The sequence below is a fragment of the Zonotrichia albicollis genome, chromosome 17 (genome assembly GCF_047830755.1).
Source record: "Zonotrichia albicollis isolate bZonAlb1 chromosome 17, bZonAlb1.hap1, whole genome shotgun sequence".
In the NCBI taxonomy this organism is placed as follows: domain Eukaryota; kingdom Metazoa; phylum Chordata; class Aves; order Passeriformes; family Passerellidae; genus Zonotrichia; species Zonotrichia albicollis.
The window spans coordinates 14090375-14103731 of NC_133835.1; the positions used below are offsets into that span (position 1 = coordinate 14090375).

At 47.2% G+C, this 13357-nt stretch overlaps 1 protein-coding gene across 2 annotated transcripts in view; it reads right to left on the reverse strand.

The window, feature by feature from the left end:
* Nucleotides 1-698: 698 nt before the first annotated feature.
* Nucleotides 699-13357, reverse strand: part of TSHZ2 (teashirt zinc finger homeobox 2) — a 207152-nt gene continuing 194493 nt past the window's right edge. For both annotated transcript variants that reach the window (XM_074553867.1, XM_074553868.1), the window contains exon 3: nt 699-1765. In XM_074553867.1, the coding sequence (XP_074409968.1) occupies nt 1764-1765 (2 nt within the window). In that variant the 3' untranslated portion in view covers nt 699-1763. The remainder of the gene's footprint in view (nt 1766-13357) is intronic.

The following is a 13357-nucleotide window of genomic DNA, read 5'->3' on the forward strand; positions in this document are numbered from 1 at the left end:
TGAGTTTAGGGATCATGTCAAAATTTCCCAAGCAGTGCCAAAACAGACCCTTCTGCACAGGCCACAGGGAATGCAGGGAACGTATTTAGTCTGATTTTGTGACTGCTGCACTTCAATTATATCCTTGAACATCATGAACAAAACAACAGGAAAATTCACTCCAAAGCCCTTTCTGATTTGAGAAAGAGCCTCTTCTCCACTTGTGCCTCGCATACTTTGAATATTTCATTTGCCACGGAATAGCGATTTACAACTTGATCCAGACTTATTTTTCCTTGGAGAATAGGGGAAGTTCATCGTTAAATGCAGAGATGGATTTGTCTACTGGAGGTTGTTGTCTCTGAGCGAGAGCAAGCAGGGCTGTGCCTGGATTTCCAAGCAGTGCACTAGGAACAGTGGGACTCGTGACATTGGCATATCCTGGAAGATTCTGGGAGTTGGGACCCGATTTTAATCTGTGTAATACAGTATTCCCGTTAATAATAATGTATAATTAAGACATCCGTTAAAAATCCATAACGTTAATTTAATGGAGAAAATCTAATACAGTTCTATTGGAATTTTTACGTTAAATTAACTTTAACGGGCTTTTAATGGATGTCTTAATTAGATCTCATTATTAACGTGAATATTCCACAAATTAAAACTGGGCCCTCGAAGTTTTAATGAAAAAAGTTACAAGCAAAAAAGTTACAAATTTGAAATTGCCATTTTTGTGCCCCCTTCTCCCAGGTCGGGGTGGGTTTGAAGGCACGGCCGGCGGTGCTGGCCGGCCCGGACAGAGCTCGGACACCAAATTCTGATCCCAGTTTTGGTGGCACAAATCCAAAGTCACTCTGTTGACCACAACAGAGCTTCAGATTTACACTCACCTAACTGAGAAAGAAACTCTACTTTTATTCTTTTATATCTATATATAGATATTTATATAGTGATATTTATATATAGATATATCTATATTTATATAATGTTCAATAATCTAACAATAGTACTTTTGTTTAAAAATCCCTCCATCCCATATGTCTTGTCATAAACCGTAATGGAGATTTAAATATATATATATATCTGAGGAATAAAACAAACTGAAAATAATCCATTTCAAACAAATCTTTGGCAGCAACATGGTTAAGCATAACTATTTGAACAACTTGCACAGAAGATTAACATTGTTCAGAGGTTTTTTGGCTCAGAATCTGTTTTAACTTAATAATTCTTGTACTTACTGTGATGTATTGATCCCTAGTGCAATGACTGGATTGGGCAACCCAGGTGCAACAGTAATAGCTGCACAGAATAGAAACATTTCCTTTAGACAAACTATCCCAAAGGGGTTATAAATAGGAAATGGACATTACCATGAAAAGTAAAGCTTCCAATGTGACTGCATCTTGTGTAGCACACTTGGACATTAAACTATGAAGAATTTTTTTTTCCTGTCAAGTGTTACAAATTGACGAAATAAGTACATCAATGTTCTCAGTCATTATCTTACTTCAGTGGCACTTTGTTTTAGTGACAGCAAAAAGGGACAGTGGAGACCAGACAGCCCCAGTGCAGTTTATCAATGAAAATCTAATATCGTCCATAAGCAGGGGAGTGGAAATCAATACTTCATTACCAAATTGTTAGTGAGGATGAAGAAGAATAGCAGGAGTTTTTTGGCAGCCTCCTCGGTCCGGGTTGCTGTGAGTTCAATGTCAGGGCCGCGGCGGCGCACGGGGCCGGGCGCGGAGCTGGGCTGGAGAGCTGGGCTAAGGCAATCGTCCTGCAAGCACAACAACAACAACAACACAGCCACAGTTACACGGTCTGCAGCGCACAGCCACGCCTCTGAGCAGGCACTCCCACCATGGAAGTGTCTGCAGATGAGCTCTGCTTCATTCTGTGCCCCCACAGGCTCACAGCAAGCGAGGATGGAACCCTGGTCCCACAACCATGCAACCATTCAGTGGGTGAACTCCGGCTGGTGCTGAGGCTCTGCCTGGTCACTGAGCCCCTTACTCTGCTTCTTAAACTTGGAGTTGCTTCCTGCAGCCAGCCAAGAGCACGCTCTAAAATCCTCATGGAGAGCTGGACATCTCAGTACCCACACAGCGTCTATTAACCAGGCACCTCCCCAGCATTAAAAACCATCTTCCAATGGACTTTTTCTATCCTGCAGCTGCTAAAAGTGCTAAGTGACTCAAGTTGTGAAGCTACTGCTACACAGAGACAGAAGGGGCTTGTTTTATTTAATTTCAAGATGTGGGTTTAAAAGTTCAGCCCAAAGTTGGGTTCTGCTTTGCTTATAACCTGGGAGAAAGATACTGAGGAAAGCAGTAGAAAAAAAAACAACTGGAAAAACAGGGTGAGAAATGAGGCAGGCAATAAGTAGAGTGAAAGTCAATCTGGAGAGAGTACAGAGGAAAAAAAGAGCTGCAGTGGGCAAAGAAATATGTTGCTGAAAAATATATTATCTGTTCAAGGCCATGGCTATTTCAGCAAACACAACTCAAATCCTGCAGTGTGTTCTCTGTGTTCTGGCTAAATCAACTGGAAATTCAGTAGCAGCTTTATTTAAAGTAAAATAAACTCAGCTTTTCAAAAAATTCCATATGAAAACAAAAAAGTCCATTGACTTCATGCTAGTTAGTTTATAATTTGGTTTGGTTTACAATATCTTCACCTTTTCAGTTTTCACAGTGATGCTGAGTTTTGCATTGGCAACCCAGACCTGCTGTGGAGAAACTGTTGGAAGGGAAGAGGAGGCTTTGGCAGCTGAATGTTGAGACTTTTGGCAACTGAGGATGCATGGAATCAGTCTGAAATTGTGGTGAATACCTTGGATCATTATTCCCACTTAAAAGATATTAAAAGCAATCCATGTTGACACTTTAAGATGTTGCCTTTACGTTTCAGAGGTAACACTCCAGAGCAATTCTCACTTTGCAAAGCTATTATTTTTCACTGCAAAAGGGCAGAGCTGTGCCAGTTTACACCCTGCTCAAATCTCAAAGAAATCCAGAAGCATTGCTGTTGTAGGGCCTGGGGCTGACACACAGCACCCTGCAGCCAAATTCCCACTGTGGGATCACCTCTGCGATCCAAGGGAGGCTGGGGATGGAAGAGGCACTGGGCTTTACCCTTCCCAGGGGTCTCCAGGGTGGAAAACTCGCTGTGACATCCCAGCTGAGTCCTGCCTTGGGTCACACCAGGCCCTGCAGCTTCTGCCTCCCTCACAGAGGTGGGACAAAGGCATTGTGGCTGTGCTGAGGGACACTGGTGACCCAGCTGAGAGCAGGGCAGGTGACTCTTCACTAGGTCAACCCTGCCTCCAGAACATCATTAGGCTAATTAAGCCAAATTAGTGTCACTGAAAGTGCTAAATCTGGGAAGGAGTCTTGAAGTGACTTCAGAGCACTGGTTGCCTGCCAGTGGGAAATATTTATAAAAGCTTGGATTGGAAAAATGAAAAGCCAAACTCCTGCCTCCTTTTCTTTTTGTGCCATTGTGAAAAAACCCCAGAGACTTTTGAATCGGCATAGCCCTGGTCACTTCCCTGTCACAGAACAACACTGGGGACACTGTTAACCCTGGACAGACACTTCAGAGCCACATTGGTCAGAGGGAAGGTCCATGAGAAACTCCTCTGGCAACAAATAAACTTTTGAGGCTCAGTGTCCACCTACCTGACTAATGGTAACATCTGTGCACAAGTCAAATCAATTGGGACTTGGCATTGATTTCCACGGGATAAGTACTTCACCCCTAAGGTCCTTTGGCCAACTGAAGTCTCCATCCTTGTGGGTTTTGTTGTTTTTTTTTTATTTAATTGATACCACTGCAGGCTGGGACAGGACTTTGGGAAATTAATTAGTGTGAGCCCTGATCAATAAGGGTCATAGTTTATGTATTTCATTATCAAGTCTGTAAGAGATTCAGGGAGTTTGTGGAGAGCTTGTCACCTGCAGTCAGGGCAGAGCAGCCTGCACATCCCAACAGCTCATGATGGGCAGAGTCTGGTGCTTCCTGGGCATTTGCTGAAATGCAGCTCCCCCTGTGCCATAAAGAAAACTCCACCATTTAAAATAAATCATGTTCTGAAAACGTGGCTGAGGGTGTTCATTATACTGGTGTCTTGTACAGCATATGTGAAATATCAGTTGCAGATACTGAAGCTTTGCTTTTATTTAACACTAATTATCGAGCCATCAACAGATGTAAAAAGCCGTATCTATTTTAACGCGGATGTGTCAGGACTCAGCATTCCTCCTCACAGCCTCCTTCCCTCTCCTTGTCCATGGCACAGCTTGCCTCCGCTCATCCCAGCACTGCCAGAAAAACACAGCTGTGAAACCTCTGAGATGGGAGCTCTCAAACACGTCTGCAGCCCCAGACAACCGTCAAGTGTGTGTCAGCAGCTCGTGGCACGCCAGGCCCGGCGCTGGCAGCGGCTCTGACGGCCTGGGCTGGGCTCCCGGGGCTGAGCTGGGCTCCCGGGGCTGAGCTGGGCTCCTGGGCCTGGGCTGGGCTCCCGGGGCTGGGCTGGGCTCCTGGGGCTGGGCTGGGCTCCCGGGGCTGAGCTGGGCTCCTGGGCCTGGGCTGGGCTCCCGGGGCTGGGCTGGGCTCCCGGGGCTGAGCTGGGCTCCCGGGGCTGAGCTGGGCTCCTGGGCCTGGGCTGGGCTCCTGGGGCTGAGCTGGGCTCCTGGGCCTGGGCTGGGCTCCCAGGGCTGGGCTGGGCTCCCGGGGCTGAGCTGGGCTGGGCTCCTGGGGCTGGGCTGGGCTCCTGGGGCTGGGCTGGGCTCCCGGGGCTGGGCTGGGCTCCCGGGGCTGGGCTGGGCTCCTGGGGCTGAGCTGGGCTCCTGGGGCTGGGCTGGGCTCCTGGGGCTGGGCTGGGCTCCCGGGGCTGAGCTGGGCTCCCGGGGCTGGGCTGGGCTGGGCTCCCGGGGCTGGGCTGGGCTCCCGGGGCTGGGCTGGGCTCCTGGGCCTGGGCTGGGCTCCTGGGGCTGAGCTGGGCTCCTGGGGCTGGGCTGGGCTCCCGGGGCTGGGCTGGGCTCCTGGGGCTGGGCTGGGCTGGGCTCCTGGGGCTGAGCTGGGCTCCCGGGGCTGGGCTGGGCTCCTGGGGCTGAGCTGGGCTCCCGGGGCTGGGCTGGGCTCCTGGGGCTGAGCTGGGCTCCCGGGGCTGGGCTGGGCTCCTGGGGCTGAGCTGGGCTCCTGGGGCTGGGCTGGGCTCCTGGGGCTGAGCTGGGCTCCTGGGGCTGGGCTGGGCTCCTGGGGCTGGGCTGGGCTCCCGGGGCTGGGCTGGGCTCCCGGGGCTGGGCTGGGCTGGGCTCCCGGGGCTGGGCTGGGCTCCCGGGGCTGGGCTGGGCTCCTGGGCCTGGGCTGGGCTCCTGGGGCTGAGCTGGGCTCCTGGGGCTGGGCTGGGCTCCCGGGGCTGGGCTGGGCTCCTGGGGCTGAGCTGGGCTCCCGGGGCTGGGCTGGGCTCCTGGGGCTGAGCTGGGCTCCCGGGGCTGGGCTGGGCTCCTGGGGCTGAGCTGGGCTCCCGGGGCTGGGCTGGGCTCCTGGGGCTGAGCTGGGCTCCCAGCTCTCACAGCAGTGCCCAGCTCGTCTCCCACCCCCCAGTGCTTCTCTGCTCCCTCCAGTGTCCCCTTGTCCCCATGGCCAAAGGCCACACCAATGGAGCCATGCGGCCTCCTGGGGGTTGCCCGTCATGGGGTGGTTCTCAGGTCATGGAATCCCAGAATGGTTTGGGTTGGAGGGACGTTAAAACTCATCTTGTTCCACCCTTTCACACCTTCCACTGTCCCAGGGTGCTGCAATCCCTGTCAAGCCTGGCCTTGGGCACTGTCAGGGATCCACAGCTGCTCTGGGCACCTGTGCCATTGCTGCCCACCCTCACAGGGAGGGATTTTTTCCTGACATCTCACCTAAACGTCCCCCCTTTCAGTTTGAAGCCCTTCTCCCATGTCCTTGTCTCTCCAGTTCTGCTGAAGAGCCCTTCCAGGCTCCCTGTGGGCCCCTCAGATGCTGGAAGGTGCTGTGAGGTCCTTCCAGTATCTGAAGTCCCTTTCTTGGGGATTGCTGTCACCATTTGATTTTTGGGTTCTGCCACCTCCTCAGTGGCCCAGGCTGAGGTGGGATGGAACTCCAGAGCCAGGCAGGTGACATCAGCTTCATGTATTTATAATGCCTTCTCTGTATTTCCATATCTTTGCTAATATCATTTTACCAGCTCCTATTTATGCATTGGGATAACAAAAATGACAATATTCCTCTGTGATCCACCCACCACAGTCCATGGGAGCCTATGGATCAAAACTTTTCCAGGCTGCAGCTGTACCCATCACAATAAATTGCAGGACTCTTTAAAGGCCACATAGAAAGACACAGACAGGCCCTTTGTGGTTACCAAACATGTTATCTCTAGATGTCATTTCTGACCTACTTTTGCTAGATTTTTGCAGCAGCACAAAATCTGTTCCTTAAAGAACCACGCCACGTGCACAGTACCTAGAAAGGGGGAAACAGCAAATCTGGATATATTTTATTTCATTTAGGACTCCTCTCACCATGAATTACAATGTTACAGGCTCTAAACGCCTTCTCGTTACCCATAATTATAACTAAAATTATATCAATCTAAACAGTAACTACTGGAATGATTCATCCTGATTGGGAGGAGCATGCTCCCTGGAGTTCTGCCTGCCCATCCATTTTAAAGCCTCGTGGCAGGAATAGCTTTCCAGAAGGTCATTTAACAGCACATTAAATAAATAAACAGAAGATATTTGCTTCAGCAAACACTCTCTAATAGGATGGGAAAACATTTTGGGAGAGGTAGGAATAACCCTTACAAAAACCAAATCCTTCAGTTCCCACCTTGCTGGGGGTGCAGCACCCACCCAAAGGCAGGCAGAGGCTCTATGTGAGGCCAGCAGGGACAACCCCTCATGTCCTGCACACTGAAGGGTCCCACCAGTGTCACCAGCAGTCCCTGAGCCACTCGTGTGTCCCTGCAGCAGCCACCAGTCTGTACATTCACCCTCAGCCACACGGAGAGGGAAGTGTGGAAAACATTTCCGATCTGAGCTTGTGGGAGTGTTGGGGCAACAGGAAGGAAATGTGGGCTCTAGCTGAGCTCTTTCTGGGGGGTGTCTGCCTGAACACAGCATTAATTGCTGTAAAACCCAGGTGGAAGAGTTTAGACCTTACCTGGGATGATGCTTTTTTTCCCCCATTGTTTGGAGCAATGGTGCAGGAGGGACAAGGAGCTCAGTCCTGAAGGGAGCCAAACAGAAAGATGGGAAGAGACAATTTCCTGGAGTGACCGGACAAGGGGGAATGGCTTCCCACTGCCAGACAGGAGGTTCAATTGGATATTGGGCAAATATTCTTCCCTGTGAGGGTGGGGAGGTGCCGCCACAGGTGGCCAGAGAAGCTGTGGATGGGTCAGACACAAAACTGGGGCTGCAGCTCCCCGTGGTTCCAGACAGACCCAATGGAATCCTGGGCTGCTGGAAAGAGGGGGATTTGTGCCACCTGTGTAGGGAGAGGCCAGGATTTCACCCCTGAGCCCAGTATGAGGTGACAGAGTGACACAGAGCACAAAGGGGTGACACGCACCTGGTCCCCCAGGTGTGTCAGGAAGAATCACAGGCTTAGAAACAGGAAAAAAAATACAGGGAACATTTAACTTCTATTTCTTCCTATAAATAAAGTATAGCCATCAAATCACAATGTATTTAGGAGCACATGTTATTGACAGCCTATTCTTGGAGGGGGGAAAAAAAGTGGATTTTTGGCAAAGTTTCCTAAAGATTAAATTGTTCATTGTACAGGGCACCATCTGCCCTTGGAGAGAGATTTAGTTGATGGCAGCTGCAACCAAAGTGTGGAAGATAAAGCTGAATTTCTGGTTTCTTTTCAACTAGCAACTGTCATTACAGGTCACATGCAAACTGTGCCATTTTCTGTGACAAGCAGGTTCTGTAGGATTGGGTGCTCGCTACATTTTAAAGTGCCACCTGTAAGGATCCCAGCCGAGAAACAGCTTTTGGAACACACCTTGCAAAACGTGAATTTACAGCACATGAGACAAAGCAATTATGGACCAACCATCTGGCCAAGGGCTGTGTGTTCCAGACGCAGGTGCAGGGGGATGGAGGTCAGGAGGAACTCGTGGGTCACCCAAAGGTGCATCCCTCCGTTCATCTGAGTGCTTAAAAAGGCTGAATTACCTGCAAGAGTTCACTCAACTGTTGCATAATCCACAATTGCCTCCCTGTGCTCATTGGAGTGTAATTCCCCCTGAGATCAAGCCCCACATTTTTTAAACCCTGAAGAGAATTTCTAAATCACCAAACCAGAGGCTGCTGTGGGTGGGTTTTTCCTCAGCCCCACCTCTGAGCTGTGACACTGAAATATCTCAACTCACTGTGAGGCAGCAAAGGCCACTTGACAGTGGGGAGATGCTGATTTGTCTCTGCACTCTGAGCTACTTAAATATCACACAAACCTCGTCCTGGCTACAGCAAACCCCTCCAGCAGGGAATCTGTGCCTCCTCCCTCTCTCCAGAACACTTTCACAGGAGAATGATGTTCCCTTTCTCCCCAGAACAAAACGGGAGGGGAGAAGTTAAGAGCACACTGGTAGATTTTATTAGGACTAAGAAACAAAGCAAAACAAAAAAGCAAACCCAAAGCTCTTCCCTTTCATCCCTGCCTTGCTATGAAAATGCCTTCATATTTGCAGGCTTGCTGACAATATTTCAGGATGGTACATCACACACCGTCTCGTCTGGAACAGCAGACATTGTCAGTGCTGGGAGACAACCACTCTCTGGTTTGTACTTCACAAAGATTCTCTATAAAGCATTTCTATAGAGCAAAATAAAAAAGATTTTTGAAATTCGTGAGTCTCTCAGCCTTTCAGACAAGGATGAGTTCTGGTTAATTTCTTCTGATGACTTCCACGTTTTCTGCAAGGAAAAACAACAGCTACCATTGCCTTAAGACAGACTGAGCTAGTTGTAACATGCCTAGATATGAGATTCTTTTTTTTATGTGAAAGAATTTGCAGGACATAAATTCCTTGTTCTTAAGTTTATCCTGTTCAGTTTAACTTGTTGGCATTCTCTCCCATTTTATCACAGTAGAAGGGGATCATGTTTTGAAATAGAAAATGCTACTGTTGGTGGCTTTTTGACCAATCTGCTGTGATTAAATCCATGCTTTTGGATAGTAAGATTGTTTTAAAAAATATTCTAAATATTAAAAAAAATATTATTTTAAAATATTGTTTAAATACAGGCTTTGCCTTTCCAACATTATTTTTATTGCTCATTATTATTTTTGCTCATTGATTATTTTTAATGCTCATGATGACATTGCTCATCATTGCAGGTGTCAGTGCCCCTGACAGCTCCACCGTGTGCCCAGACCATCCAAGCCAAACCTCCCTGGGAAGGCTCCACTTCCATGTCTGCTGTAGCAGAACAGAACCACACTCAGGCCCTGCTTTTCCCTTCCTCCATCCACATCTGACCAAGCCCAAATGCTTCTGGGATTGGGGCCTTTAAAGAGACATCCAGAAAAATGTCACATTTTTGACACTCTGCCTGTTTGGGTTCCTTTTTTCAGAGAGCATTAGTGGGTAGGAGTGGAGGCTGCTGCTGTGAATTAGTGTGGGATCTGCTGCTTTCTCCTTCCTTTGTGAGGGAGCTCTTAAAACACAAATTCCCACCTTAAAGCGCGGACGGGCGCGAGCTGCGCGTAAATCACGGGCTCCGCGGTGCCAGAGCCGCACACGCTCTTCTGCTGCTGATTTGTCTACAAAATATATCACATGCCAGTTACTTGAATTAGGATCATGGGGAGAAGGGAATCATTAGAGAGCAGAAGAAACTCTAACACATAAAGAAAACTTATCCGTTTGTCTCCTCAGCGCCGCCTGTTTTATTTCCTCTTCAGGCGCTGACAGCCCTGATGAGGCAAAGGATGCTGTAATCCTGAGCGATTGCTTGGGGGGAGCATCATTAGGGCTGGAAGGGGTTGATACAGCGAGAGCTCTGCGTTTCCAGCCCCTTTTCCCAGGTCATTTGGCATTCTTGGGCGGTGCTGGAAGGTGGAGGCGCAGCCTGGATCGGGTATTTCCCTCCTGGAGCCCTTCCCTGTGCTCTCAGAGAGCCTTGGAAAGCCAGGTAAATTAGACTTGGAGAAAGGGACACTGCATCTTTGAGTAATGAGGCTGGGAAACAGGGAACACATTTTCCACTAGCTCATGTCTCACTGTATGGCATTCTGATTTCCTGACACTTCATAATAAATCATTGCTTATCACTCACTTGGGAACATAACATGGTTCAAGTTAAGATTCGTTAGTGATTGTAAAGAAGAAACATGAATTGCTCTCTATCAGGGCTTTTTGATCATCTTTCTGTCCACTGCAGGTGTTTTTTTAATCAGAATATTTACAGGAGCCATTGTCTAAGGCATAAATAAAAAGGAGAAGAAAGAGCAGAAAATATGAATAATGAAAATGAATTTATTTGTCTTATTTATGTGTTTATGTAAACATTTGGCAATTGCTTTGCACAGCAGCTTGTATTCAGTGTCACAGGCTGCTGCACCAACAGAAGTTTGTAAAGCTGGGGTTTTAAATATATATATACCTGAGTGTGTGTCTATAAAAATACCCTAAATGCCAATACATTCCTTTGGAGAAGAAGGTTCTGGCAAGCACATCCAGAGCCTGTTTGCCCTTAGGATGGCTTCCACAGGGAAAAGAGAGGCTGATCCTGGCCCACCTTGGAGCAGTGGGAGAGGCTGAGTGGCTCTAATGGGATGAGATTGGGATGTTCCCTGCAGCCAGGGGTCCATCAAATCTGGGAAAACAGGGGTTCACTTCAAAAAAAGGGATATCTGAGAGCTGGGGCAACCTTGCTACAGCCCCTGTCCCTCCAGTGAGCTCAGGATGGCAAACACTGAGCTTGGATGGGTCAGGAATTGGGGAAGGAGCGAGTGAAAGGACGAGGGGAGTGGCCTCAGGCTGTGCCAGGGGAGGTTTGGGTGGGATATTTGGAAAGATTTCCTCCCCAAAGGGTTGCTCAGCTCTGGCAGGGGTGCAATCCCCATCCCTGCAGGGATTTAACAGCACTTGGGGACATGGTGGCCTTGGCAGGGACAGGGAGTGGTTGGACTCTAAGCTCCAAGCTCATTTCTTTTCCAACCAAAATGATTCCAGGATTCCATGAATTCAGCTCTGTATGCAGGCACTTCTCTGCCTTCTCTGACCTTCACTGGATGGAATTTTTTCTGCAGTCACAACTTTTTCCTCAGCAGTTTATGGAGAGGGCTGAAAAGCTGATGGGTTTACAGATGGTGTCAGTAGTGCTTTAGGGGAACAGGGAGTTTTGTATAAAAAGACCTAAAAACTGAAAAAAATGGAAGCTTACTTAAAGAACTATAACAACTATGCAGAAATATTTCACCAAAAAAAAAAAAATCTATTCCTTCCCTTGTTTTACAAATAGCTCTCCTTTAATTTCTTTCTTTATCTTTTGGGTCTGATTGTGGGAAGTACCTAAAACTTTGGGCTAACCCCAGAGAAATCAGATAAGGGAACTATTTGCTGCAACTATGGCTTTGATTATTCCCCCTTCAGTAATTTGCTTTTTACTACATTAATCAACGATATAATGTGTCATTTCTACTGCTCCCTGGCTGAATAATTTCCAAAACTACAAACAGCTTTCAAGATAGTTGCCAGACAGGCGCAAATTAATACTTTCAGAAATTGTTCCTAGAAATATTCCCATGAACAGAAGCTTTCACACCCTCTATTTGTGTAAAGACTTGGCTCAAAAAAAAAAAAAAAGCCAAATGATTATTTTAGGCAAATTCTTGCATATATTTTTTTCTGGTTTTATATATATTTCTATCTAATATTTATAAAATATCTGCAGTGTAGAATAAGCAGCCTTGGGAGACAAGATGGCAGTGGAGGTCCATATGGAGTTAACTCTTGGTAGGATTAATTTAGTAGTTACAAAAAGGAGGGATCTGATTGCTTTCATTGAGGCAAATAATCCCCTTGATTTGTGGGACAACTTGAGGAAATTGGCACACAACCCAGGGATTGTAAGTTCAGCTGTCTGATCCAGCTGATCTTCCTCACAAATTCCAATATTTGTGGCTACTCCAGCCCTCTCTCCTGAACTCAGATTTCCTCCTGGTGTTTGTGGCCCCAGGAAGTGCCTGTAAGACTTTGCCTTGTGCTCAGAAAACCCCAAACCCTCCACCAGAAATGTGTTACACACAAAAATGTGAAATCCCCCCAGTATGAAATTTTTAGGAGAAAAAACAATTCCTTTTGGTAAAGCACAGCATTGGATGTATTTACTATATCTTACTTTTCACCCACTACCAAGAGATTATTAGAGACAAGAATTAAACCCCTCAACTCTTGACCAAGGAAAAAACCATGTTTTTTCTAATATATCTGAGCCAGGCCCTGAAACTGCACTCACTTGAAGTGGTGTAGTGAATGGGAATATTCTCCATTTATTTTGGCTTACATTAAACTGGAATTTTTGCCCCATAAGCTTCCTGTAATTTTTACAAGTGGAACTGCCTTTGTCAGCATTCCTAATATTTCCCCATGGAAATGGTATTAAAAATCAGCACATTTGCCCTACAATCTCACGTTTTATCCTTAAGAAATGAGGACTTTTGGTAGGTTTTTTTTGTTGTTGTTGTTCTCTCTTTCTGCAAGAAAATGGCTTAATAAAAATCTCAACCAGAGGCTGGAAGGAGATGCTCCATCTTCGAAATGTTAATTCTCTCTCCAACCATGCCTGGGTTAAAAACAGATATTGAAACAGGGGAATAAATATTTGACAATGCTGTTAAGGCAACTTTGCTAACGATTTTTGAACAACCTCCAACTGAGGTCTAAATGTCTGCAATATCCATAAACAACTCTATACTGTCCAATTAGGGAGACAAAGACATAGAGTCCTGTCAGGAAGATTTGCATGGCTAAGTGTGTGAGATCACGGAGCCGATGAGGGATCGCTGCCGCTGCCGCGGGATGCACACAACGGATGACTATCATTAGGATATTACAGAGGCTTACACCTTCCCAATTACTGGCAGGATTCATTAGTTACTGCTGCATTTCCCTAATAGAATCCTCTCTCTTGGCTTATCGCTACCTTCCCTCTGTCTACATAAACCCACAACTCAGCAGTCGATCACCTATGAAAAATTAGACGCCGGAGCTTCCAGTGGCCTATTTAAAATGAAAAGGGAGCTGAAGAAGAAATAAAGAACAAAAAAAAAAAAATAAAAAGGAAAAAAAAGAAGAAGGGCTGGAATG